Source organism: Scyliorhinus canicula, chromosome 19 (assembly GCF_902713615.1).
Source record: "Scyliorhinus canicula chromosome 19, sScyCan1.1, whole genome shotgun sequence".
NCBI classification, from domain to species: Eukaryota; Metazoa; Chordata; class Chondrichthyes; order Carcharhiniformes; family Scyliorhinidae; genus Scyliorhinus; species Scyliorhinus canicula.
The window spans coordinates 26,465,216-26,492,404 of record NC_052164.1 but is presented as its reverse complement, the minus strand read 5'-3'; the positions used below and the strand labels follow the sequence as shown (position 1 = coordinate 26,492,404).

The window sequence follows — 27,189 nt, the reverse complement described above, 5'->3', positions numbered from 1 at the left end:
AGGTCTGGGCAACGTGGACCCCGGAGCTGGAGAGTTAAGATCTATCCAATATTGCTCTGTACCTGTATATATTTGTCTTTGCCTATTGATCAGAAACCCCTTTAGGTTGTTACTGGAAGTCTCCAGTGTATTGTCTCAAGCCACCAGATTGGCGACGAGGATGATATTTGAGGGTGGGGGAAGGAAGAAACCTCCAAAGACAGGTGAGAATCAGGATCCTTCGACAGTTGCACTCAAAAAGTGAGTAAAATACTGATGAACAGAAAGTTAGAACCTTTTGACAGGGGGCCGAAGACTGGAGCCAATACATCGAATGGCTGTGTTTTTCTTCACGGCGAATGAGCTAGCAGGGGAAGACGAGCAGAAGGTGATACTTTTGATGGTTCGCGGGCCTCAAATCTACAAACTGATAAGAAATCTTTCGTCCCTGGAGGCTTCTGACTCAAAAACTTTCAACCGGTTAGTCACATTGGTTAAGGGACATTTTAACCTCAGGCCATTGATCACCCTGCAGTGGTACAAATTCAACACTGCTGTTAGGAGCCCAGAAGCACCCATCTCCATCTTCGTAGCCAGGCTCCGCCTAGTGGCCGAGCAATGTGAGTTGGGTGCAGCGCTCAGCGATATGCTGCACGCTGTCTTGAGTGCAGAATTGACAACCTCAGCATCCAGAAGAAACTCTTCGCTGAAACTAAAATCACGTTCGACAAATCAATCGCGATAGCTGAGGCAATGGAGTGTGCCCAAAAAAGAGCATTTGAGATCCAAAGTGTGCCGGAAGGGAAAGTGAATCCGTTGTGGGATGGTATGGCCACGGCATGCATGGCAAGATCAACAGGCACAGTAGAGAACCAAACACGATCCTCAGGGTTGAACCGAAGTCAGAGAACCTGGAAAAGAATGGTCATCAGCCCAAGGTGGATGTGGATTGCTTTTGGTGTGGGGAAGTTCACCCCCAGGAAGCTGCGTCCATTGTTTCGAGTTTGTCTATTTTTGTTGCAACCGAAGAGGCCATATCCGGCTTGTCGCCATGCGAGGCAAAGAGCGCCAATGAAAAACAAGCAGCTATAGCAATCCACGACACCAGTGAACCAATGGAAAGAGCTCTGAGGAGGAGCATGAGATGCACCATCTGAATATCATCAAAGTAAATGAGACAGCCCCAATCGAAATTATTCTGCAAGTGAACGGAACACCTTTGAAAAGTCGATACTGGGACATTAATCACAGTTCTGGGGGTGCAGATGTTTGATTATATTCGATGGGGCAGACCCTGAACTTGGGCAGCACGATGGCCAAATTGTCAAGCTATATGGAAAAAGCCCTAAGTAACCTTAGGACCACCGGTACGCCAGTAGCTTATGACGAACAAGAGGCCCAGCTGCCTTTGATTGTCACAGATGGGCACAGACCAAGGCTGATGGGAAGGGACTGGTTGCAGCAAATTAAACTAAATTGGCTGGAAATCTTTAAAATCTCAAACAGCGGTTATCAAGATGTCCTGTGATGATACAAAGACATGTTCCAGAATGAGTTAGGTTGATCAAGGGCATGAAGGCCTAAATCTATGTCGATCCAGATTAAATGCTTACAATTTTTGGGCCAGACCAGTTCCTTTCAACCTGCATCAAAAGGTCAAAGCTGAGCTAAAGCAATTAGAGGCATTTGGAATCATTAAACCAGGGCAATTTTCCGAGTGGCAGTCCCCGTAGTCCCTTTGCTGAAGCTAGACCTGTCAATAAAAATATATGAGAACTATAAACGCATTATCAATCAGGCAACATGGGTGGATACGTACCCAATACCTTGACTCGAGGACCTCTATGCCAAGCTGGTGGGAGGTCTCACCTACTCCAAGCTGGACCTCAACTACACATACCTACAGCTAGAGATAGACAAAGAGTCCCAAAGGTTTGCCACAATCAATACATAGAAGGGGCTGGATTCTCCATTGGCAGGATTCTCCGTTTCGCTGCCAGCGCACTCACACCTGCAGATTACCCAATGGCGTGGGGGTGCCCACAATGGGAATGGAGAAACGCGCTGCCAGCGGGGGTACGCTGCACCGGAAAACAGGTGTGGCAGGATAGTGAATCCCACCCAAGATCCTACCTTTCAGCATTTCCTGGGCCTGCGCTATTTTCCAGCATACCATGGAAAACCCCCTTCAGGGTATCCCAAAAATGACAGTCTACCTCGATGGTGTTTTAGTCACTGGAATCACACATGAAGAGCACACGTCAAGCTTGGAAGACATATTAAAGAGGTTCAGAGATGCGGGGACCCGCCTTAAGCATGAGAAATGTACCTTCCAGGCCATAGAATCAAGTACTTGGAGGTCCGAGTGGATGCCACAGGTCTACACCCATTTGAAGAGAAAGTCAAAGTTAACGAGGGGTCTCAGCACCCAGGAATGTAGCCCAGCTGAAATCCTTCCTTGGCATGGACGGTTATGTTATGCCATATTTTGGCAGGTTCATTCCAAATCTGGCTTTGACATTGGCATCACTACAACAGTTGCTGAGGAAACAACAACGTTGGCAATGGAAGGAGCAGCAAAAGGAGGCTCTGCAATCTTCAAACCTTTTAACTCATTTCGACTTGTGGAAACCAATTGTTCTCATATGCAACGTGTCGCCATTTGGGATAGAGCCTGTTCTATTCCCCTAAGATGGAGGATGGATCAGAATGGCCAATTGCCTTGGCCTCAAGGACCCTCTCAGAAACGGAGTGAAATTACACCCAAATCAAAAAGGAGGGACAAACATCATCTATAGTGTTCAAAAGTTACATCAATATGTTTATGGAAGACGATTCACCATAATAACTGACCATAAGCCACTATTGGGTCTTTTTAGAGAGGAGAAGCCGATACTCCCAATTGCCTCCGCTAGGGTGCAACGTTGGACACTTTCTAGCTGCCTACAACTATACCTTTCAATACAGGCCTGGCATCCAAATCTCTAATGCGGACACATTGAGTCATGTCCCTTGTCAAAGCAGATGGCACCAGTCAGTACCCAAAGGAATTAACTTGGCGCTGAACTTCTTGGACCCATTGTCATCCGGGCATATACAAAATTAGACTCATCGAGATCCGATATTTTCCAAGGTGATACAAATAGAATGGCACCACAAGACGTCTGAACAGTTGAGACCTTACTTAACTATCCTGTGAAGCTGGAGTAATACTTTGGGGCTCTCGTGTTCTCTTTCCACCACCAGGGAGGGAACCCCTCTTACAGGAATCATACAGCGCCCATCCGGACCAAACAAAGATGAAGATGCTGACTCTCAGTTATATCTGGTGGCCGGGAATCGATAAAGCTATTAAGGAAGTGGTAAGCAATGTATTCCCTGTCAGACTCAACAGTTGTTACCTCCTTTGGCCAATCTCCACCCTTGGGAGTGGCTGGGTTGTCCATGGACCAGAGTACATGTTGACTATGCAGGCCCTTTCTTGGGCAGGATGTTTCTCGTCTTGGTAGATGCTCATTCCAAATAGCTATCCATACAAGAGATGGGAGCTATGACCTCAATGGCTACAGTGGATGCCTTACACCAAATATTTGCCATATACGGCCTACCAGAAGCCATTGTGTCTTATAATGGTACCCCTTTTACTGGGGACGATTTCCAATGCATCGATGAGATAAATGGAATCCAGCACACCAGGAGCAACTCATATCACCCTGCATCCAATAAGTTGGTGGAAAGAGCCTGACAGACGTTTAAGAATGATATGAGAAAACAATCAGTCTGGCTGTTGCCCATCAGCTGGCCAACTTCCTATTTTCCTACAATACGACCCCCCATGCCATTACAGGGGTTACTCTGGCTGATCGACTCAGAACTCTTGGACTTGATATTTCCAAACTTGGCAGGGAGGGTGGAGGCATGTCAGGCCTCCCAGAAAAATCAACATACTTCACAAAAGGGTGATAGATCATTCCAGGTGGTAAACCTGGTTCTAGTTCGAAATTTCATCTTGGGACCACTCAGGTTAGCCGGTCGGATCATGTCCCAATCGGGGCCTGTATCGTATGTAGTCAGTGTCAATGGTGGGACTGTGCAGAAGCATATCTGAGGAACTGGGGGAACGGTAACCCCCATACCAGATCAAATGGATCCGACTAGTTCCGCCGTCACTCCTGTGGCTGTTCCTGACCGGAAGGGAGCCGGGAATTTCAGACTCAGCCCCATCAGCAGTACAGGTGGGAGCTGGCGAGGTGGGCGGCCTTACAGAAGAGGTGGATTCATCTGAACCATCATCTTCTGCAGACAGTAAAACTACCTCAGAGCCAAGGGAGCCGGCTTGGGGTCTAAGTAGGTCCGCGGGGACGCGAATGTCCCCAGACAGATTGACTCTATGATGGACTTGTTTCCCTTATGTCTCTTGACCTTTTGCACAGCGTTTACTTTGAAAAGTGGAATGAGGGACTTAAGGGAGGAGGGATATGGTTATGCGGCTACTTTAAGCTGCGGCATTGCGGTCCATGTAACTGGTTCAGGACCAATCGCATGGGAGCGTGTGAATCCCGACCAATAGAGAGAAAGGGCAGGACCCTGGGAACAGGGGCCCAGGCTAGTGTGGACCCCGGAGCTGGAGGGTCAAGATCTCTCCAGTATTGCTCTGTGCCTGTATATAGTTGCATTTGCCAACTGTTGATAAACCCCTTTTAGTTGTTACTGCATGTCTCCATGTATTGTCTTGAGGCACCACACATCCATTCCACATCTTTTTAGCTTATAGCCACGTAATTCCTAACTTTCTTTCCATATCAACTATTTATTTGCTTTGTTTCCAGCAAGCTGTATCATTAATAATGCCTTTGTCATAGGATGTATGAAATGATGCCATGCATAGGATCCGTTGCATTTCTGGCTTGTTTTGCCAACACAATGAAGAGTGTTCTATTGAAGGGCTATTGTTAGGTTTTACACTGAACAAACGCAGCCCTCAATACATGTGGAATCCACATACAAACAAGCTCCAGCAGAGAATGAAAAATGACTTGAAACGAAACTGGCAATTAAAGTGTTCATCTATTTATGTAGATTGTAATACAAGCAGCAAACGATTGCAAGTATATTGCATTATTGCCCTTTATCAGCAGGCGCTCTTGGAGTATCTTTGGAGTGCATTGAGACTATTTTTAATTTGTAGCAATTATGAGACATTTGTAAGTACATAGAACAGAATCTGGCGGAGAATAACATTTACCATAGCAACCACAGCCTGTGTGAAGTTACTGCAGAGAATTAACCTCCTGTTGCATGTGTTATGTCCGGTTCTTCAAACATAATGCAAATTCATTCAGAATCGCTGTTGTGCAATACACCATCTGAACCATCATCTTCTGCAGACAGTAAAACTCAGTGAAACTAACACATGCTCGACTGCAGCCAGCCATTATTGTTATTATACTGTTATTGACACTTCACCCAAAGAAAGGGCAGCACTGAGGGCTCTACTCTATATTCCCTCCCCATTTTAATAAACAACATATACATCAAAATGTAAAATAGTACACACGCATAATTCAATATGATTAAACTATCAACTGAAAATGTAACATATTCCTTTGCCAATTCCAGCTTTGACAAAGAGTCAAAATGTTAGCTCTTTTCTCTCCCTACAGATGCTGCCAGACCTGCTGAGATTTTCCAGCATTTTCTCTTTCGTTTCAGATTCCAGCATCCACAGTAATTTGCTTTTATGAAAATTTAACAGGTTGGGTTGCAAATTTGTTGTGAATTGCAACTAAAACATATTTATGACCAATATTTCCAGAGTAATTTACAGGTTTAAAAATGTTTTCCCTTAACACCAGTATGTTTTTAACACAATAATCATCATTTGACAAGAAACAAAGACCAGAACAATGTCCTTCTTCTTCTTTGCTCTTTACTTTCAATTCACCACTCTGGCTCATTTCTCCTGATGTTGATGTACCTCCTTGAATCTCCATTGGCTTGATTCTGTCCTCTTAACGTCTCCGCCTGAGAATCTGAACTGTGATTTTATCGACCAACTCCACTTAAGTATTGAGACTGTTGATTGGTCTTAATCAAAGACCCTAGTTCACTTGCTCCAATGGGATACTGTGATACTGGTAAATTTGCAATTTCTTTGTGACTTCCGCTTGGGGCTATGGGAGGAATTTGGACTAAGACTAAGAAGGGCTATCACCCTCTCTTTTTGTCAGATTTCCTCTTACACATGATCTGTATGACACTGTATTTCCGCACTCTTCACCAGATATGTGAATGCGCCTAATCTCTTTACAACCACGCCATTCATATACTTTATCACCTTGATAGTTTTTCACCATCACCTTCTGGCCAGTGCTGAACTCTCCAAGATTCATGCCTGATGTATCATGACTTGTCCTCACTTTATCTTGTTTTTTTCTCGTACTTTGCTATTGATGTCAGAATTAAGGGGCGGGATTTTCCGACCCCCCGCCGGATCTTTACCAGGCGACAAGCTAAGCAATGATTTACATTTTCTCCTTGACCCAAGGTAGATGATTTCCTGTTCTCTTGCAGACCATCTACAACAGGTTACTCACCTTAAGTGTTAATGTTTAAACATGTTATTAGGACAATGTTTAGTTTGCTTGGGCGGGATTCTCCCGTACCCGGCGGGGCGGGGGGTCCCGGCGGGACAGAGTGGCGTGAACCACTCCAGCGTCGGCCCGCCCCAAAGGTGGGTAATCCTCCGCACCTTCAGGGGCTAGGCCAGCACCGGAGTGGTTTGCACCCTGTAAAGATCTCTTCACAATCTCTGCAATTGTTTCTGCAGCACCATCCAATGCTGGGTGATTTGGGGTATTAGAGTGCGTTTGATTCCCTTCTTGCTCCAAAATATTTCAAATGCTTTGGAAGTAAAGAGTGAACCATTAGTTGACACCAATACCTCTGGTGGCCCTCATATCTCAAATCAACTCCTCAAAATTTCAGTAACATTTCTGGTATTGGGCACAGACTCAACATTTATCAACTTGCTACAGCTAGCAACCAAAAAAAGATACCTTTCCCTTCCAGTTCAAAGAAATTGATATGTACTCATTCGCTTTTGTGTATTTGACCATGGAATGAAAGGAAGCTTGGTTGGATCGTTCCTCACTCTGAGATGCTCTTCACAACTTTTCACCAACTCTTCAATATCTCCATCCTTGGATACCAAAAAAAAATTCTTGCTGCAACTTCTTTCGCAAAGACTATCCCTGATTGTGATGAAGTTCCTCTGGCAATCTTTTTCTAATGGCAGAAGGATGGCTCTTAAACCCCAAAGGACACAGCTTTGATCGACATTCAGTTCATTTCTGTGTGTGAAATACTTCATCATCACACTCTTTTGGCCAGCCATTGAGCACTTTACTGGGCACCACGGGCGCGATTCTCCCAAACCGGGAGAAATCGTAAGGCTGGCGTCAAACCCGGGCGGATTTGACGCCAGCCCCCCCCTTCCCGACCGGGAACCGATTCTGGTCCCCGGTCGGGGCTAGCAGCCCAACGCCATAAGCTCCGGCATCACGGGCTTAACGAATTTCGTTAAGCCCGCTTGCCCGAGTTAGCGCCGGCTGACGCGTCATATGACGTCAGCCGCGCATGCGCGGATTGGAAGACTCCAACCCGCGCATGCGCGGATGACGTCATCGCGTATTTGCGTGAAACCCGCGCATGCGCGGGCCGGGATGCCCCTCAGCCGCCCCACAAATGGATATTGCGGGGCGGCGGAAGGACAAATAGTGCGCGGGCATCGGGCCCGCTGCCCGCGATCGGTGGGCACCGATCGCGGGCCCATGGCACCCTTGGCACGGCCGTGGTACTGCCGTGCCAATCGGTGCCATGGTTATAAAATGCGAGTGTTTACGGCCGTTTTTACGAATGGCCAGACCAGGTGTGTTTGCCGTTCGTTAAAACAGCCGTAAAGGGCTGGGAACTCGGCCCATCTATCAGCTGTGAATCGCTGCCGGCCGTAAAAAAACGGCGGCAGCGATTCGTATCGGGAGTCGGGCGTGGGGGGGGGGGAGAATAGCGGGAGGGCGTCGGAACAGCGTGGCCGTAAAATTTTACGAGCCACGCTATTCTCCGCACCGTCGGGAGTGCGGAGAATCTCGCCCCACCTTCTTGAGAGTTTCTTCACTGATTTCCCCAGCAGACATTGGTGTATGTAAAGTAATTCACAGGCAACTTAATGGCTAAAAGTGGATCAGTGTTCTAGGGAAATATTGAAAGAAAGTCTGTATTTGCATGATATGTGCTGACTCAATCTCATCCCGATGCCTAATTCTATAATTTCATCCTCCTTGCTCAAAGATCATTTTGTGCTCTCAACACTTTCTCAATGTCAAACCTACTCTTATCTGATTCCTACTGTAAATAACCCAATCCACTTTCACCATATTTTCTTCAGTCAATTCCATCAGGGAGGCTTTGTTCCCTCCTATGGCAAGTAATGGAATGTATAATTGTATTGCACTCTTACAGTAGCTTCACCTAACACTGTCATTTGAATAACTAGTCAGTTCTCACCAGTTTTGCACAAGTGAATGTGACAGAGGGATTTCTTGTACTCTCCTTTGGAGATATCAGACCCTGTTACAGTTGTATCAACGGTTAAAGTAGGTTGTGAATCTCCCATTTTCCCTTTTACTGTGGGTCCAGGGATTATATTTTCCATTTGCCTTTTTACTTGCTCTCTGGCTGAGTAAAACTCTTGATATCCCTGCTCAATAACTTCTGTTTCCATGTCTATCATATGTGCATTCAAGGATTTCCGGGCTCATAAACTAGCTTTAAATCTACCATGATCTTAACTGTGCATGACTGTGGCCTGGTGCTTTACTGCGACCTGGAGCATTACTGCTTCCTCCACTCTGCATGCCATCTAGACATGACCGACTTTCCTACAAGCATAGCACTTTGACTAGAAACAGAGGCATTTAAACGGTTGGTGCCTATCATGACAATGGTAGTATCTAAATTTCTGACTCTGAGATTTTGAACTTGCTTGCTATGGCTTGTATTGCACTGAAATCCAGTGGACCTCCCCTGCTGGCTGAGGAAAAGAACTACCTTGAAATCTGCAGCCATCTCTTTCTGTCACTTCCATGGCTGTAACCTTCTTCCACATCAGCTTACTGCATTCGCTCAAAAGTTTGGCCTGGATTTTGTTGTTCCTTAGTTCTCCTACAAAAGTTTCCCTTTGTTAGATTTCTAAGTTCATGCCATACCCACTGCAACAATGAGGTTTCTTTAATCCGAGAACGTAATCGTCAATAATCTCACTTGGCAACAGCTTCCCTTCATGGAATGCAACTCTGAGCCCAATCTCATTCTTCGTCACGCCATAATGAAAGGTCCCCGGTGTCTGGTGGAGTTTGTGCACTGCCTTCCTGTTGGAAAGCAGGTTAAAGTTCCTTTGTAGCTTTTTCTCTCCACTAGAAGCGCTACGGTCGGGACCTCGGAGTATCTTCAGTCAACCTCTAGGATGGAGTTGATCAGTGGTTGCCTCACTGCCCTCTCTTCCCCATCTCTGTGAGTCTTGTAGGATATAATTTCTCCCCTTAACCGCCTTCAGTGCCTCCCTGAATGTGGAAGGTGAGCCTTCCCCGTTCCAGTTGTGGCCTGTGATATTTTCTGGCAGAAGACCTCGTCGGCCAAGGGGGTCGTGTCCAATCTCCATGGGGGGTCTCCAACCTCTCATCCATGTAAAGTGGAGCGTGGTCGGAGATTACAATCGCAGAGTATTCTGCACTGACTATTTCTGGAAGCACCGATTTTCCCCACTGCAAAGAAGTCGATGTGGGTGTAGACCTTATGTACTGGTGAGAAGAATGAGAATTCCCTCTCACCTGGGTGCAGGAACCGCCATGGGTCCACTGCCCCAATCTGCTCCATGAACATTCCCAATTCCCCAACAATGCCCGTCATTTTCCCTGTTCTGCGATTTGATCTGTCCATCAGTGGGTCCTGTACACAGTTAAAGTGTCCCCCCCCCCCCCCCCCCCCCCATGATCAGTCGGCGCGTTTCTATGTTCGAGATTTCCGCCATGGCCTTTTTTACAAACTCCAAGTCATCCCAGTTGGGCATGTACATGTTCACCAGGACTACTGGTACCCCATCCAGGACACCGCTAACCATGACGTAAATTCCCCCTTGGTCTGTAACCGTCTTTTTCACCATGAACACCGTCCTCTTGCTTATCAGAATAGCTACCCCCCTTGCCCTCATCCCGTAGCAAGAACGGTAGATCTGACCTACCCAGCCCTTCCTTACCCGCAGTCGGCCCTTCTCCATCAGGTGCGACTCTTGGAGGAGCTTGTCAGCTTTCATACCTTTCAGCTGGGTGATGACTCTGGATCTTTTCTCCTATCGTTCCGGGTGATAATCTGGTGGAGGGTTTCTGTCCCCCACCTTCCTGTGGGATCAACCATACTTACCTGGTGTGTGGTGATGTGCATCACTGTAAATACACAAGGGGTTAATGTAAATACATGTAGACTACTAGATACTAGAGGGAGCACCAGAGACATCGCACACACACAGACTCAACCAATGGATCAGTTAGATAGGACACGACCAATGGGCATTCACAATACACACAGAGGTGACACAACCACAGGAGGGCATTACACCAACTCATTTATAAAGGACACCACACACATCATCTGCCTCTGTCCAGTGGAGACAGTGAGTAGAGACACAGGGTTGATTTGATATCACTCCCACCACGTGGATTGTAGAAGTCTGGTTAGTCAGTCTGAGTAGCTATAGTAGGATTGACAATAGTGTCAAACCCAAGTTATGGAAGTGTATATAGTTTAATAAATGTGCTGAAGTTATCTCCACGTCTGATCCTTCCTTTGTCAAGTGCACCACAAGGAAGCCGCTTATGCTACACCTAGAGCATAACAAGACATGGTGGATATGCCCCTGCACTCTGGGGTTTCCTTTTGTTAGGGGGCCACCCAAAATGGCCACGGTCACCGTTCTCACCATGAGGCAGGGCCCCTACGCTCCGGGGTTTCCCTTTGTCCAGGGGACACCCAACATGGACGGCAACTGTGTGTACACCACACTGATGCGCCCATGCACTCTGGGGTCTCCCTTTGTTTAGGGACCCTACAAAATGGCTGCTTACCGTACCATCTTGTTCCATCAACCTGAACCGGACATGCTGGAGCCATGATGGATCACAGTGGCCCCCTCCTGGAGCTGATCTGTCCCCCTCCGATGCCCGCTGCGTTGCTGTCCTCTCTGCCTCCTCCTCACCCTGTCCAGTGCTCTGCTGCTGCCGCCCTTTCCTTCCTATGAGCTAGTGCTCCTACTCATAGCGAGGCAGTGCCACCAAGCGCAAAAAGTGTCCATATCCATCACTTTGTTTCTCCCTGTGTCTTCCTCACCACTGCTTTGTTTGCCTTTTGTCCAGGCCGTTTGCACGTATGAACTTTTCCATCTCTGCCAGGCTGGTGAAATAGTGTTCTTTATTCTGGTATGTCACCCAAAGCCTGGCTGGGAATAACATCCCAGATTTTACATTGTTCTTGTGCAGGGCCGACTTCGCGTGGTTGAACTCGGCCCTGCGTTTTGCCGGGTTCACCCCAATGTCCGGATACATCCTTATTCTGTGTCCTTCCCAACTGCGTGCTTTGGTCTGCCGAGCCCAATGCAGGATCTTCTCCCGATCCTGATACCTGTGCAGCTTGGTGGTTATCATCCTCGGCTGCTCCCCGGCATTGAGCTTTGTTCACAGTGACCTCTGGGCCCTGTTGATCTCCAGTGGTTTGGGGAAGCTGTCCCTTCCAACCAATTTGCCCAGCATCTGAACCGCGTAGTCAGTCGGGTCTCAGTCCTCAATCCCCTCTGGCAGGCCCATTATTTGAATATTCTGTCACCTGGACCAGTTCTTTGGTCCCCGACCTTCCCCTTCAGGCTCTCTAGGGGTGACCACCAACCTTTTTATCTCTGCTTCCAGGACAACAATCCTGTCGCTCTGGATGGCCAATGCCTTTTCGAGCTCCGGGATCATTCTTCCCTGAGGCTCCAGTTTCTTCCCCAACCCATCAAGCGCTGTCGGCATGGCGAGCAGCACCTCCGCCACCTCCACCCCGAGAGCCACCTCGGGCAGGAAGAAACTGCAAAATGCAATTTTCAGGCACAATTTCTACATTAAAAAAAAAAATTTCCAACCTCATTCTTGCCGCCATCAGGAGATGGAAGCCAAGCCCTCAACCCCAAACTGCTTGCTTTTTTGAAAACCAATTCATATTTACTGTGAGTGGAATTGACTACTGAAAATTTACTGGAAAAATTTAATTGCCTCAAAATTTCACGGCCTGTAATGCACACTGTGGGCGAGAACACATTGCAGCTTTTTTTTTCCAGAAGACTGTTGCTGTTAGCACCAGTAGGTGGCACACATATAAAGGAAAAAGTATTACACATGTCTATCGTGTCAAATTTCATTTCTTTGAAATACCTTCCCATTGAACTTGAAGATTGAAAAGATGACTCAAGCCCATAGAACAAGCTGAATTCCCAAGCTATTAATGAGAACCGTCGAGAAAACTTTGGATCCTTTTTTTAAAACAAACGCTCAAAACCTCTCTCAAATGAACAGCAATAATATGATGAAGTTCTGGCCTAGAATTCTACTTTGGGTTTGGCATTGTTGAAGCCTAAAATTTGGGGGAACAGATCAACGAGGCAAAAAAAAAATCAAAGTGGATTATTTTGCTGTCCCAGAATGGAAACTTCTGCATTTCTGATTTGTCCCCCACCCCTATCCCATGATACGCCTGCCAGGATCCTGCGTGGCTGATCTAAATACATAATAACGAGGTCCGTCCACTGCTTTTATGCTCGTAATGCACTAGGGGTAAGTTACAATGAAAAATATAATGCGCATATTTTACCAGGCTCGGCCGAGACAAGCTGAAAATAAAGAGATTTTGAGCCTGAAATTGAAGTGGTGTCACAGTGGGGAACAACTTTTTGGATCAAGTTGTTGAAATCCAGTTTAATCAGGTTGCCTCGGGCTGATCATGGAAGTGGGAGATTTTAACATCAACCCCTCTCCACCACAACAAGGGCTTCTCAAAAATAGGTTTAGCATTCTGTGTGAGCATACCTTTGTATAACATTATTATACACGCGACAACTGATATCCTATGAGGATGCCAGTGGGGAAAGGTGTATCAAAAGTGAGGGTCTCACTAAAGGAGGCAGAGAGGGAGATTCACAACTACTGCATAACAAGCTGCAGTCTTGGTGATAGAAGTAATATGAGTCATAGAATCCCTACAGTGGAGAAGGAGGCCATTCAGCCTATTGAGTCTGCACCGACCCTCCGAAGGAGCACCCTACCTAGGCCCACATCCTCACCCTATCCCCCACCACATCCCCATCCAAAGTTTTTGGACGCTAAGGAGCAATGTAACATGCCCAAGTGACCTAATCTGCACATCTTTGGACTGTGGGAGGAAACTCACACAGACACGGAGAGAATGTACAAACACCACACAGACATCTGGTCATTTACACAGATTACTCTGTCTCAGCTATAAAGGTAGTGACCACCCTTACCTTTTATGGACTTGGAACATAGGAATTAGGAGCAGAAGTAGGCAGTTCAGCCCATCGAGCCTGCCCTGCCATTCAATCAGATCATGGCTGATCTCTTTCTGGTCTCAAATCCACCTTCCCACCGTTGCCCATATCCCTTTCACCCATTTTCAATCAAAAATATATCTAGCTCTTTCTTGAAACCATTTAACGGCTCAGATTTCACCGCACTATGGTACAGCAAATTACACAAATTCACCACCCTCTGCGAGACGTAGTTCATAGAATCACAGAATTTACAGTGCAGAAGGAGGCCATTCAGCCCATCGAGTCTGTACCAGCCCTTGGAAAAAGCACCCAACTTAAGCCACACCACCACCCTCATAACCCAGTAACCCCACCTAGCCTTTTGGACACCAAGGGGAACATTTAGCATGGCCAATCCACCTAATCTGCACATCTTTGGACTGTGGTAGGAAACTGGAGCACCCAGAGAAAACCCACCCACAACGGGGAGAAAAATGCAAACTCCGCATAGTCACCTGAGGCCGGAATTGAACCTGGGTCACTGGAGCTAAGTGCTAATGACTGTGCCACCGTGCCGTCTAAAATCTCAGTTCTAAATCTACCGCCTCTCTACCTAATGATCTTGGGATATCAGCAGAACACAGAAAGAGACAGGAATTTTTCAGGTGACCCAAGTACTTTACATGTGAGCTGCTGTTTCACCAACTCGTACATCACAATGGTGGAGCAGCGAAGTAGGGTCTATCATTCCCGCAGGGTTGATGTGACATGAGGCTATACCAGAATGGGCATCAAGAAGACACTTCTGCTGCAGGTCGTAAGTAATGCAAACTTTAACTTGCTGCCTCTTGCTGAACTTTGCCATACAAAGGCCTTGGGCTGGAAAATTCCTCGGTGGTTCTAACTGCTTCAGAAATCAGTAACTACACAGAGGAGACCATTAGAATGGCTATCACTCAAGATATTCGTCAGTGACTGATGCAATAGTCATCAGAGCACAATTCAGCCTTCATTGCCTTAACTCCTTCTCTCCTTGCCTTCAAATAATGGACAATTCATCAGTCTAGTTCCCATCTTAGAGCATTCCAAACATCAAACATCAGGGCCGGGATTCTCCATCCGACCAGCAGCTGGATTCTCCGTCCTGCCAGCCGGTCAATGGGATGTCCCATTGTGGGCAGCCCAATGCCGTCGGGAAATTCCCGGGTGTGGGTGTGCAGCCGGCGGAATGGAGAATCCCGACAGCGGAGAATCCCGCCCCAGACCTCTTTTCCCCAGGAAGAACAGGTCAATAATCATTACTTTTTCCTTTCCAACTCAGGTTTCCGTAAATAGTGGTGTGCACGTTCTTCTTTGATACAATGAACTTCAAATTGAACAATAAGTCAATCTATTCTTTCCTGAGGAATGTTTCACCTGGGTAGCCAATGCGTTTTGTTTCCTATTCTGGTGCTATTCAAGTGGGTCAGATGGGCTGACTGATCTTTGGTTGCTCCAATGCTGGAAATGTTCATGGGGTGATTCTCCACATCGACAACTTACCCTGAAAGCATGTCCTAGCTAGCTACACATTGAGAACGCCGCATACTGTCACCTTCCATGAGCCAGCAGCATGTTGCTATGATGAATCTACATGTCGATTGGTTTAACCAGGTCGGCCAAGGCAGCCTTGAGGAGGACTTTATAGAATGTATCCGCGATAGTTTCCTAGAACAGTATGTAATGGAACCTACGAGGGAACAAGCGGTCCTAGATCTGGTCCTGTTTAATGAGACGGGGTTGATTAATGACCTCAGAGTTAGGGATCCTCTCGGAAGGAGCGATCACAATATGGTGGAATTTAAAATACAGATGGAGGGTGAGAAGGTAAAATTAAACACTAGTGTTTTGTACTTAAACAAAGGAGATTACAATGGGATGAGAGAAGAACTAGCTTAGGTGGACTGGGAGCAAATACTTTATGGTGAAACAGTTGAGGAACAGTGGAGAACCTTCCAAGCGATTTTTCACAGTGCTCAGCAAAGGTTTATACCAACAAAAAGGAAGGACGGTAGAAAGAGGGAAAATCGACTGTGGATATCTAAGGAAATAAGGGAGAGTATCAAATTGATGGAAAAAGCATACAAAGTGGCAAAGATTAGTGGGAGACTAGAGGACTGGGAAATCTTTAGGGGGCAACAGAAAGCTTTTAAAAAAGCTATAAAGAAGAGTAAGATAGATTATGAGAGTAAACTAGCTCAGAATATAAAAACAGATAGTAAAGGTTTCTACAAATATATAAAACAAAAAAGAGTCGCTAAGGTAAATATTGGTCCTTTAGAGGATGAGAAGCGAGATTTAATAATGGGAGATGAGCAAATGGCTGAGGAACTGAACAGGTGGAAGACACAAATAGCATGCCAGTGACTGATAGAAATGAGGCTATGACAGGTGAGGACCTTGAGATGATTGTTATCACTAAGGAGGTAGTGATAGGCAAGCTAATGGGTCTAAAGATAGACAAGTCTCCTGGCCCTGATGGAATGCATCCCAGAGTGCTAAAAGAGATGGCTAGAGAAATTGCAAATGCACTGGTGATAATTTACCAAAATTCACTAGACTCTTGGGTGGTCCTGGCGGATTGGAAATTAGCACACGTGACACCACTGTTTAAAAAAGGAGGTAGGCAGAAAACGGGTAATTATAGGCCAGTGAGCTTACCTTCGGTAGTAAGGAAGATGCTGGAATCTATCATCAAGGAAGAAATAGCGAGGCGTCTGGTTGGAAACTGTCCCATTGGGCAGATGCAGCATGGGCTCATAAAGGGCAGGTCGTGCCAAATTAACTTAGTGGAATTTTTTGAGGACATTACCAGTGCAGTAGATAACGGGGAGTCAATGGATGTGGTATATCTGGATTTCCAGAAAGCCTTTGCCAAGGCGCCATACAAAAGGTTGCTGCATAAGATAAAGATGCGTGGCATTAAGGGTAAAGTAGTAGCATGGATAGAGGATTGGTTAATTAATAGAAAGCAAAGAGTGGGGATTAATGGGTGTTTCTCTGGTTGGCAAACAGTGGCTAGTGGTGTCCCTCAGGGATCAGTGTTGTGCCCACAATTGTTCACAATTTACATGGATGATTTGGAGTTGGGGACCAAAGGCAATGTGTCCAAGTTTGCAGACGACATCAAGATGAGTGGCAAAGCAAAAAGTGCAGAGGATACTGGAAGTCTGCGAGGGATTTGGATAGGTTTAAGTGAATGGGCTAGGGTCTGGCAGATGGAATACATTGTTGACAAATGTGAGGTTATCCATTTTGGTAGGAATAACAGCAAACGGGATTATTATTTAAATGATAAAATATTAAAACATGCTGCTGTGCAGAGAGACCTGGGTGTGCTAATGCTTGAGTCACAAAAAGTTGGTTTACAGGTGCAACAGGTGATTAAGAAGGCAAATGGAATTTTGTCCTTCATTGCTAGAGGGAAGGAGTTTAAGACTAGGGAGGTTATGCTGCAATTGTATAAGGTGTTAATGAGGCCACACCTGGAGTATTTTGTTCAGTTTTGGTCTCCTTACCTGAGAAAGGACGTACTGGCGCTGGAGGGTGTGCAAAGGAGATTCACTAGGTTAATCCCAGAGTTGAAGGAGTTGGATTACGAGGAGAGGTTGAGTAGACTGGGACTGTACTCGTTGGAATTTAGAAGGATGAGGGGGGATCTTATACAAACATATAAAATTATGAAGGGAATAGATAGGATAGATGCGGGCAGGTTGTTTCCACTAGCGGGTGAAAGCAGAACCAGGGGGAAAAGCCTCAAAATAAGGGGAAGTAGATTTAGGACTGAGTTTAGGAGGAACTTCTTCACCCAAAGGGTTGTGAATCTATGGAATTCCTTGCCCAGTGAAGCAGCTGAGGCTCCTTCATTAAATGTTTTTAAGATAAAGATAGATAGTTTTTTGAAGAAGAGGGATTAAGGGTTATGGTGTTCGGGCCGGAAAGTGGAACTGAGTCCACAGAAGATCAGCCATGATCTCACTGAATGGCGGAGCAGGCTCGAGTGGCCAGATGGCCTACTCCTGTTCTTAGTTCTTATGAATGCCCAGAAAATAATAATAATAATCGTGTATTTTCACATGTAGGCTTCAGTGAAGTTACTGTGAAAAGCCCGTAGTCGCCACATTCCGGCGCCTGTTCGGGGAGGCCAGTACGGGAATTGAACACGCACTGCTGGTCTTGTTCTACATTACATGCCAGCTGTTTAGCCCACTGTGCTAAACCAGCCCTTGCCTTGCTTGGACTGCTGGTCAGAGCAGCAGGACCCTCAGCTGGGATGGATCTAGGCCTCACCATTTCAATGGCCCTGATCTGTGACCTCGTCGATCTAGTGGCCTGGATCGTCTAACTATATAAGTCTTTGAAAGCCTTGTGAGTCAGCAGTTCACATCCTGGCTGTCAGGGTCTGGAAGCCGGTACAAAGATTACTGCCTATCCTGTTCAAAACTTGTCCAATGGGGGAGAGGTCCTGAGCTGTTTGCTGCAGCATTGGAGTAACCATAGTCTCCACTGATGCCTGCAATCAATAAAATGTTGTTCCAAGTAGAAGCTGTGGATTCTACTCCCATCTATCAGTTATCACACATACTCAGGGACTGACCTCAGAGCTGATAGTACCTGCAACATTCCTCAAAAATCCTTCTTTTAGGTAGGTTCTGATTCCCACAAATCCAAAGCCTTCAAGAATCTTGGTCTTGGTAAGATGGGATATCCTCAACCATTCCCCATTTTACATTCTATGGGAATATACAATGCTACATTCTCACTTACACAATTGAATTCCCCTTGGGTATGAGTATCTTAGCTGAAAAATGGAACTCAAAAGGCAAGTAATGGAGGCAGTAAAAGTAGAGGGAGGGTGGCAGAGGAACATGGGCAGAACATGGAAAGCTTTACTTCGGCTGTTTCTTCTTTGTTGTATTACTCTTCCTCGACCACCTCAACTTTTCGCTTTGGTAGATTTCCAGAAAAAAATGCTACAAGGTAAAGTGGCATTACACCTGTCTGGGTTAAAGATACAGGGTGGAAGCTGGTGGTTGTCTGTTCTATTACAGGGATGCATTGATAACTTGGTCGAACATCAGCAGTGTGCTAATCCCATCCACAGCCGGACAAGACTACTTCCTTAGCAGTTCTGTGGCCTGTTGCCCAGAGCCTGTGTGCTTCTCGATATCAGAGATGACTCCATTTGGACATCCATGTTTTTTTCAGACAGTGTGTGCAAGTGTATGCAAATTTTATTTCCCGTAACAATTGAATGAATTGGAAATTGAAGTCTGACTCCTTGTTGAAGTTGAGGAAAAAGGTTTTAAGTTGTACATGTCACTGACTGCTGTTAGGGAGGGTGCCTACACACACTGTAAGAACTCCAGTTTGTGAACTATTTAACTAGGATGTAGTGTGAAGTTAGTTGCTATCATTTCAACAATGTGCATATATGAAAACATCTTAAATGACGAAAACCTCCTCAAACTGCTCCTTACAGAAGTTTTTTTAAATGGGCAAAGAGGCAAAGAAGGGTTTCTCAAGTCTGGTCAAAGAAATGAGTTCTCAGGAGGGTCTTAAAGGAGGAAAGAGAAACAGACATGCAAAGGGGATTAACAAAATAGTTCCAAAATGTGTTCTACAGAAGGAAGGAGGAAAGGAGAGTCACATAAATGCCTCAAATCAATGGAATTCAGAGTGGTTAACTGATTTATTGTCACATCTACCGAAGTACGGTGAAAAGTATTTTTCTGCGGCTAAGGGAATGTTCATGGTATGTACACAGTAGACAAAAAGAATAATCGACAAAGTACATCAAGATAGTGATTGGTTACAGTGTGGAACAAGGGACAAACAGAGCAAATACTTGAGCAAGAGCAGCATAGGGCGTCGTGAATAGTGTTCTTAAAGGGAACAAATCAGTCCGAGGAAAAGTCGTTGAGGAATCTAGTAGTTGTGGGGAAGAAGCTGTTCCTAAGTCTGGATGTGCAGGTCTTCAGACTTCTGTATCTTCTGCCTGATGGAAGGGTCTGGAAGAGGGCAAAGCCTGGGTGTGAGGGGTCTCTGACAATGCTGTCTGCCTTCACCAGGCAGCGGGAGGTGTAGACAGAATCCATGGGAGGGTGGCAAGTTTGGGTGATGCGTTGGGCTTTGCAGCATTGTACAGGGATAGGGAAAGGAAACGGGTGATTTAATCATGAAGATGACTAGGAACCAGGAAAGGTGGGGGTATTAGGCAAATGGGAATGAGTGCAAGAGAGGACAAGGGCATTGATGGTGAGTTTGTGTCAGGAGCTAAAGAAAAATTATTTTGGCCGTCCCAATATTTATCTGGAGGGAATTGTGGTTCATCCAATAGTGGACATTGGACACAATGTGACATCCCAGAGACAGTGGAGGGACTGGGAAGTGTGGCAGACATGTAGAACTGCGAACCATAATCATATATTTTGAAGTCTACCCCATGTCTGTCAATGATGATACCGAGTAGCAGATGGATGAAAGAAGAGGGTCTGAGAAAGAGGGCTACTGAGGTAATAGTGAGTGGGTAAGAGGAGAAACCATTGCAAGAGATTCTCTGGCAATGCTTGCATAAGAAGAATGCAACTAAACAATGGCAGCCTCTCAGAGCAGGACAATGGAGGAGAGGCATGAGAGGAAGGTTGTCTGATTGGCTTGATAAAGAAAAGTAACAAGGGATTTTACATAATGACTTACTGTAAAATGCATGATGTGATTCTTCATGGCCATATTAGGTTCTCGTGAATTATTTCTCAGCAGTTTACCATCCAAAGAAATCTGATGCTATGTGTCACTCTCGAGTAACAGCAACAATAACATTCATTTAACATAGAAAACATCCATCCAGGATCCCTGTACAATGCTGCAAAGCCCAACGCATCACCCAAACTTGCCACCCTCCCATGGATTCTGTCTACACCTCCCGCTGCCTGAAGGCAGACAGCATTGTCAGAGACCCCTCACACCCAGGCTTTGCCCTCTTCCAGATCCTTCCATCAGGCAGAAGATACAGAAGTCTGAAGACCCGCACATCCAGACATAGGAACATCCAGGGAAACATAAATTTTACGTCACTGAGCTATATCCAAATGTTTTCTCTGATTTTGCTGGAGCCTTTGTGAACAGTTTGTTGTTGTAAAATTCTTTCCAAGGAGAACACTGGACCCTTCCCAATAATAGCAAAAAAATACCCCACAACGCTAATCAAGATGCATAGCGTCTTTAAAAATGCTATTTTTGCCGAAAAGTCCAAAAGTGCAATTGAAGGGTGACGCAACAAGGCTGTTAAATCTCGCAAGAGGCCTCTCGCGAGATCTGAGACGCTTGGAACGCCTCGCGGGTTCTAATGAGATCTGGTGACACGTTGTGTTCTGGGATCTCAGGGCAAGATCAAGATTTACATACTTAATGAGCCCGGCACATTTAAATATCTCTCCATCCGATTTTCCCAAGGCCCAGGAACTAACGACCGCGCCTGGGAGAACGCGCCATTTAGCACTGGTCCACAAAAACGTGGGCCAGGTGTAACAGCACCTGGGGGTGGGGGGGGGGTATCCCAGGCCATCGGAGGCCCTTGGATGGTCAGGATCTGGGCAGGGTTGACACTCCTGCTGCCACCTGGCCACCTTGGCACTGGAACCTTGGAAGTGCCACACAGGCACCTTGGCAGTGCCACCCAAGCATGCTGGCAGAGCCACACAGGGACTTCTCGGGTGCTCAGGTGGCATTGCTAGGGTGCCAGGCTGGCAGTACCAACCTGCCCAGGTACCAGGTAGCCCATTCCAGGATCAGGCCTGGGGTGCCCGGCCCTTAAGAGGTGGTGTATGTGTGTGTGTGTGTGGGGGGGGGGGGGGGGGGGGGGGGGCACAAGGACCCCCTAAGAGATAAGGTGGGGAATGTGGGGCCGGAGGCTGTGGGTCCAAGGGGGATGGAGAGATCAGGACGGCATTTAAAAATGGCGCCCCGATCTCTTCCTGAACTGATGTGCTTAGCTCACCACTGCAGGAAGTGAAGTAAATGCGGCCTCGGCAGTGTGTTTAATCTGTATCTATAACAGTGCAGAAGCTTCATGCCCTTTATAAATAAGGAGTCATAAGTGATCGCCCATGCCCAAAAAAAACAAAGCTCCATTTGATAGTGGGATCATTCTCTGTGCTGCAAGCGCTGAGGGAAACCTGCTATACGCACCCAAAATGGGACTCTGTTTTTTGGGACATTAAATCGCATGCTAAGTGTCTAGCATTGAATGTAGTTCTTCAATGCAAAACTGCTTTCATCAGATATGTAATTTTAAAAATCTGTTTGGCATAATGCCAGTTATTTTTTAAATCATACCCTAACTAAAAATAAATGTAACATGATAAGCTTGTTTTCCTTTTTGTTTACAGCGTGTACATAAAGGTTGGTTCCAGTACTCCCTTTCCCTCATGCCTAGAGGAAGAAGCACGCCCTGATGAACTGTGCACTGACCAGCTGGGACCCATCAGCTGTGAGGATATATTTAGTCCTCATTTTATTATTAACTGGTGTAATATTACATTGGTAAGTATTTTTATCTGGCAACATTTATGATAAGTCACAAAACGTTCTCAAAAATATTCGGCTACAGTGAAGTAAAATGTTCTTCCCTTCATCGAAAAGTCCAGATGGGTTTCAAAATGAAACTTAGGTAGAATTTTGCTGAATTAATTTTGAAATCAAGAAAACCACCGGAACAAAACCCACAGATATTTAAGAATATCGCAGTTCAAGAACGGGCAGAATTTGCTGTGAGCAAATGATTAGATTTGCACTTGTCCATAGACATTCCAGCGGTCTGGCAGTGCAAAGTGCTGTTGTTGGGGCCTCTAAATAGCAGTTTACTTTATTAAAGCCGCAGTTTCGTTCCACAACTCGTCTTTGTATAACTGATGGCACATCAATTTAATAAACTAAACGAGAACCTGCTGGCAACTGATCCCGAACTAGGGCAGGGCCGGAGGTCGGCCACTTTTATACAGAGCCTGAGGGGAGGAGCCACAGGCGGAGCCAGCACAGACAACAAACAATATATACAATACAGTAACAGTGGTTTACCACAATATATATAATACAGTAACAGTAGTTTACCACACTATTTTGTAATGATATGAGTAATATATCATGTACTATTTCATCAAGTGAACAGCAAGAAAGCCAACATCATAATTTCAGCCCTTACTGTAAATGCTTCTCCTTTGCATCCCCTCCTTGGCCATTCACTGAAGCTGAGCGATGACCATGCAAAATCTCTGTGGAAATGTTCTCCATCCAAATGCTCTGGTGTTTAATTTTATGTTGAATCCACCTTCATCTAGACATCTTAATCACTGGAAACTGCCTGCTTCTATCTATTCTGAAATGAAATGAAAATTGCTTATTGTCACAAGTAGGGTTCAAATGAAGTTACTGTGAAAAGCCCCCAGTCGCCACATTCCGGCGCCTGTTCAGGGAGGCTGGTACGGGAATTGAACCCGCGTTGCTGGCTGCCTTGGTCTGCTTTAAAAGCCAGCTATTTAGCCCTGTGCTAAACCAGCCCCCAATTCTCTCCTCTTCCTTCAATATTTTAAGCCAAGTCATCATGTATTCTCCACTGTCATACTGAAACTATAGGCTAGGTGACAGAGTCAGCACTCCTGGTAAATATAGGAATCCCAGACTGTTGACTATTGAGAGAGCATAAACAGAAGTAAAACCAAGTTTGCAATTCTTTTGATCAGCTAATCAATGCGGAATTAACTTTTTAAAAAACTGAACTGATGTACCGTATTCAGAATAATCGCTGTGAAGGATGGGATAAGGTTTTGCCCAGAAGTAATAGACGATTTCATATCTAATCAAGGTTGTCCTGTTTGAATAGAACTGAAGGTCTCATGGTCAAGTAAATTCCAAAAATCAAAGGGTTAATTGTAACTCCTTCTCACTCAATGTAAACGGAGGTGGCAGTGGTACGGAAATGGTGTTGGGTAATTAAAAAGTAATTTAACTGACATCCCCTTGACCCAGGAAGGACGTGATTTGTGATTTGCAATCACAACTTCACAGTACAAATGGGTGGAGTGTGTGTCATTCATGTTTCACCTCTTCATACTGGGTAGTGATTGGTATAACCAGTAATGCTAACACTAATGGTAATGGCCACTCGCCCGTCTTCCCCCCCCCCCCACAGAAAATCTCAAGTGTGTTCCACGCCATTTGAGACTTCACCACCTGAAATCACACCCCCTTCACCAATCTCTACCCCACTCAGCCCCAGCCCCATAGGTTCCAACTGTCAACAGCTGATTATGACCAAGAGTCATGGGGAGAACGTTCCTGGCTTCAGCAGAAACACCAAGGCCAGAGTTTTCCGGCCATTCTCATCGGCGGGATTGTCCGGTCCCACCGATGGCGAACTCACACCGCATGTTTCCCGGTGGGCGGGGCGTGTATACAACGGGATGCTCCATTGACAACAGCAGGATCAGAAGATTTCGCCACCAGCCGATGTCAGGCCACACTCCGCTACCACAGGAAAATCCCACCCCCAGTCTTGTAGATTGTTCAGTTATAAACCGGTTATCGACAGATATACCAATGTCTCAGCAATTATTCCTCAGCCAGACCAACCAAACAACATACACCAGAATCCTTCTCAAAAGTACCCTTATAAATCGATCTCTTAGAGTCCTCCTATCCTTCATTGGTTCAGCTTCTGTTTTGCCTTAAACTTTTGTGAAATTCCTTAATGGATTTTTTCCCCCAAAAGGGCACTATATAAATGCTATTTACGGAACTCAAGTTGCCAGTCCCAATTGTGCAAGATCACAAAAAGGTGACACTCCTTCAAACAGTACTCAGGTTAATGCCTATTTAACATTGGGCACATCTATCTTAAAACAATCACGTATGCTGTAGTCCTATTTTACCAGGGTTATTAGAAACAGCAGAACACGGCCTATTAGAATTTCTTTAAAAACAAAACTCAATGGAATATGGTGAAACCAGAAAAAGAAACCATTGATTGGAGAGTAATTGGGCTGTTGGGGCAAGCAGGTTCAGGAAACCAGAATAAGGAGAATCTTGACATGTGTAAGGAATGAATCTTTTGGTTGCAGAGCAAAAAATGTAAAGATTGGGAAAGGAAACAGACCTCCAGGCAGGTCAAATAAAGGAGGAACAAATTGGAGGATTATCGTGGTTAGTTGGAATTGTAGTTAAAAAGCCTTTAAGACTGGGCCTCTTGGCAATCGGGTCCAGGTGCAGATTGAGGTGAAGCTGGGGGTCAGGCAGTTAAAGGGGAAGATCTATCTACGACGAGTAGGCAAGGGACCAGAAGAAGTCTCTGAAAGAACAGCATGTCCCATCTCAATGGTGTGAATCCATGTGGGTGTGAGAGAGGCAGGGAGACTGAAATCACATGAATCAGAGGCATGGCAGGTGACATATTTCAGCTAAATATTTAAACATATATAAGTGAATATAGTTGCAGGAAGTAAGCCTACCAGACATGGAGGAAAACAAGATGGCGCCAGCAGAGATTGAATCAATTATATTCGGTCCATGCAGCCTGCTGGTAGCCAAAGTTTGATTTATTTTACTTTGACAAAACCTATTGAAAATTGAACATAATCCAAGATGGGTACCTGAGGGAGATGCAAAACTGAGCTGCTGCAGCACAGCCACTGGTGGACTAACGTAATTACATTGTGAAAAGTTTTCTTAGGTTATTGCCACAATGTGGACACAGGAAATGATGATGAGAATAGTTGACAGCAAGTGTATATAGATGAAGGTTTCACATGTGAACTTATTTATAAACGCATTTCTTAAGTAATTAGTCGTATTTTTGTTTTACAGATTGATAAATCCATACCTGATATGCCTGATGCTGATATAATTCCTGGAGATGGTGTCCTCCCTGATGGTGGAGAATACAACCCACCTTCAAATTCCCTTGAAAACAGGGACTTCTTCTTGGACTACGTGGTTACAATAACCGTCCCATTGGCAATTGGCCTGGTTCTGTGCCTCATCCTTACTTACATAATGTGCTTTCGCCGAGAGGGCTTGTAAGTTTTGGTTTCACAATTTAAGTTCAGTATCTTGTGGATTTGTTACCTGCAAATTATTATGTTTAAACATTCCAGCATATTCTGAGATTTAAGATTCAAATTAATAAATTTCAATGTTATATCAGTGCCACAAAACACTTCACAACCAATACAGGGTGTTGACTATTGTAATATAGAGAAGTGCAGCAGCCATTTTATGCACTGATACCATAGACTGAAAAATAGCAGTGAGAGGAATGAATAATGGGGGAAAATGTTGAACTTGTCACCCAGGAGTATAACTGGTGTTGTGGATGTCTCCCAGTGTAAAAACTACCTGACCTTCATTTCCATTGGTCTCTATGATGCAAGGCTAACCTGCAATATCAGTTTTGTGTAAAGATGGCCTGTTAAAAGTCTACACCAGTCTGTTTATTAATGCTGGTTGAAGGATAACCATTGGCCAAAACACTTGTGAAACTCCAATGCTCTTCTTTGGGGCCTTTTACTGAGGATGGCAGAAGAAATTTCAATTTAATAAGTCTGTACTGTTCTTTGGAATTGAATTTATCAGCACTGAAGGTTTTACCATTGTGATCGTTGTTTTGGCAGTAGATTTAATTTCTGGGTGATGGTAAATTAAGACATGCAAATCAAAAGCTGGTGGCATTTTTACATTTACAAACCTTTTCTCATGTAATAATTTTTACTGACAAATGGCAAATAATAGGGCATCACATTTGCTGAATTCAGGAGACAATGGCAACGGCGTCTTTTCAGTCAAATCATTTTTTAAAAGCAATCATAACAATATAAGAAACTTTATGTGGTGACACCTATAATGTTATCAATAACCAAAGGAAGGTCACTTACAACAAACATGGTCACTAAAAAGACCTGGGACGGGATTCTCCGACCCCCTCCGCCGGGTCGGAGAATCGCCGGGGGCTGGCGTCAATCCCGCCCCCGCTGTGTCCCGAAGTCTCCGGCACCAAAGATTCGGCGGGGGCGGGGGCGGGCCCACCCAGGCGATTCTCCGGCCCACGATGGGCCGAAGTCCCGCCGCTGTCATGCCTCTCCCGCCGGCATGGATCAAAACACCTACCTTACCGGCGGGACCAGGCGGCGTGGGCGGGCTCCGGGGTCCTGAGGGGGGGGGGGGCGCGGGTCGATCTGGCCCCGGGGGGGTGCCCCCACGATGGCCTGGCCCGCGATTGGGGCCCACCGATCGGCGGGCGGGCTTGTGCTGTGGGGGCACTCTTTTCCTTCCGCCTTCGCCATAGTCTTCACCATGGCGTGGGCAGAAGTGACCCCCTACCCTGCACATGCGCGGGGATGATGTCAGCAGCCGCTGACGCTCCGGCGCATGTGCGAAGTCCCTTCGGCCCGGCTGGCGTGGTGCCAAAGGCCGTTCCCGCCGGCCGGCGGAGCGCCAACCACTCCGGCGAGGGCCTTGCCCCTCAATGTTAGAGCTTGGCCGCTAAAGGTGCG

General features: G+C 45.8%; 2 protein-coding genes across 4 annotated transcripts in view; one reads left to right on the top strand and one right to left on the bottom strand.

Moving 5' to 3' along the window:
- Positions 1-25,272, bottom strand: part of LOC119954216 (neurabin-2-like) — a 385,075-nt gene extending 359,803 nt beyond the window's left edge. Inside the window, 2 exon segments of the mRNA XM_038779251.1 lie at positions 22,848-23,021; positions 25,150-25,272. The gene's annotated coding sequence lies outside the window, so the exon portion shown is untranslated.
- LOC119954218 (epsilon-sarcoglycan-like) overlaps positions 1-27,189 on the top strand; it is a 66,949-nt gene that overhangs the window by 13,528 nt on the left and 26,232 nt on the right. For all 3 annotated transcript variants that reach the window (XR_005458196.1, XM_038779256.1, XM_038779255.1), the window contains exons 6-7: positions 22,036-22,189; positions 25,505-25,716. Coding sequence is in view for 2 of the 3 variants with exons in the window: in XM_038779256.1 (XP_038635184.1) it covers positions 22,036-22,189; positions 25,505-25,716 (366 nt within the window). In the remaining variant the exon portion in view is untranslated. The remainder of the gene's footprint in view (positions 1-22,035; positions 22,190-25,504; positions 25,717-27,189) is intronic.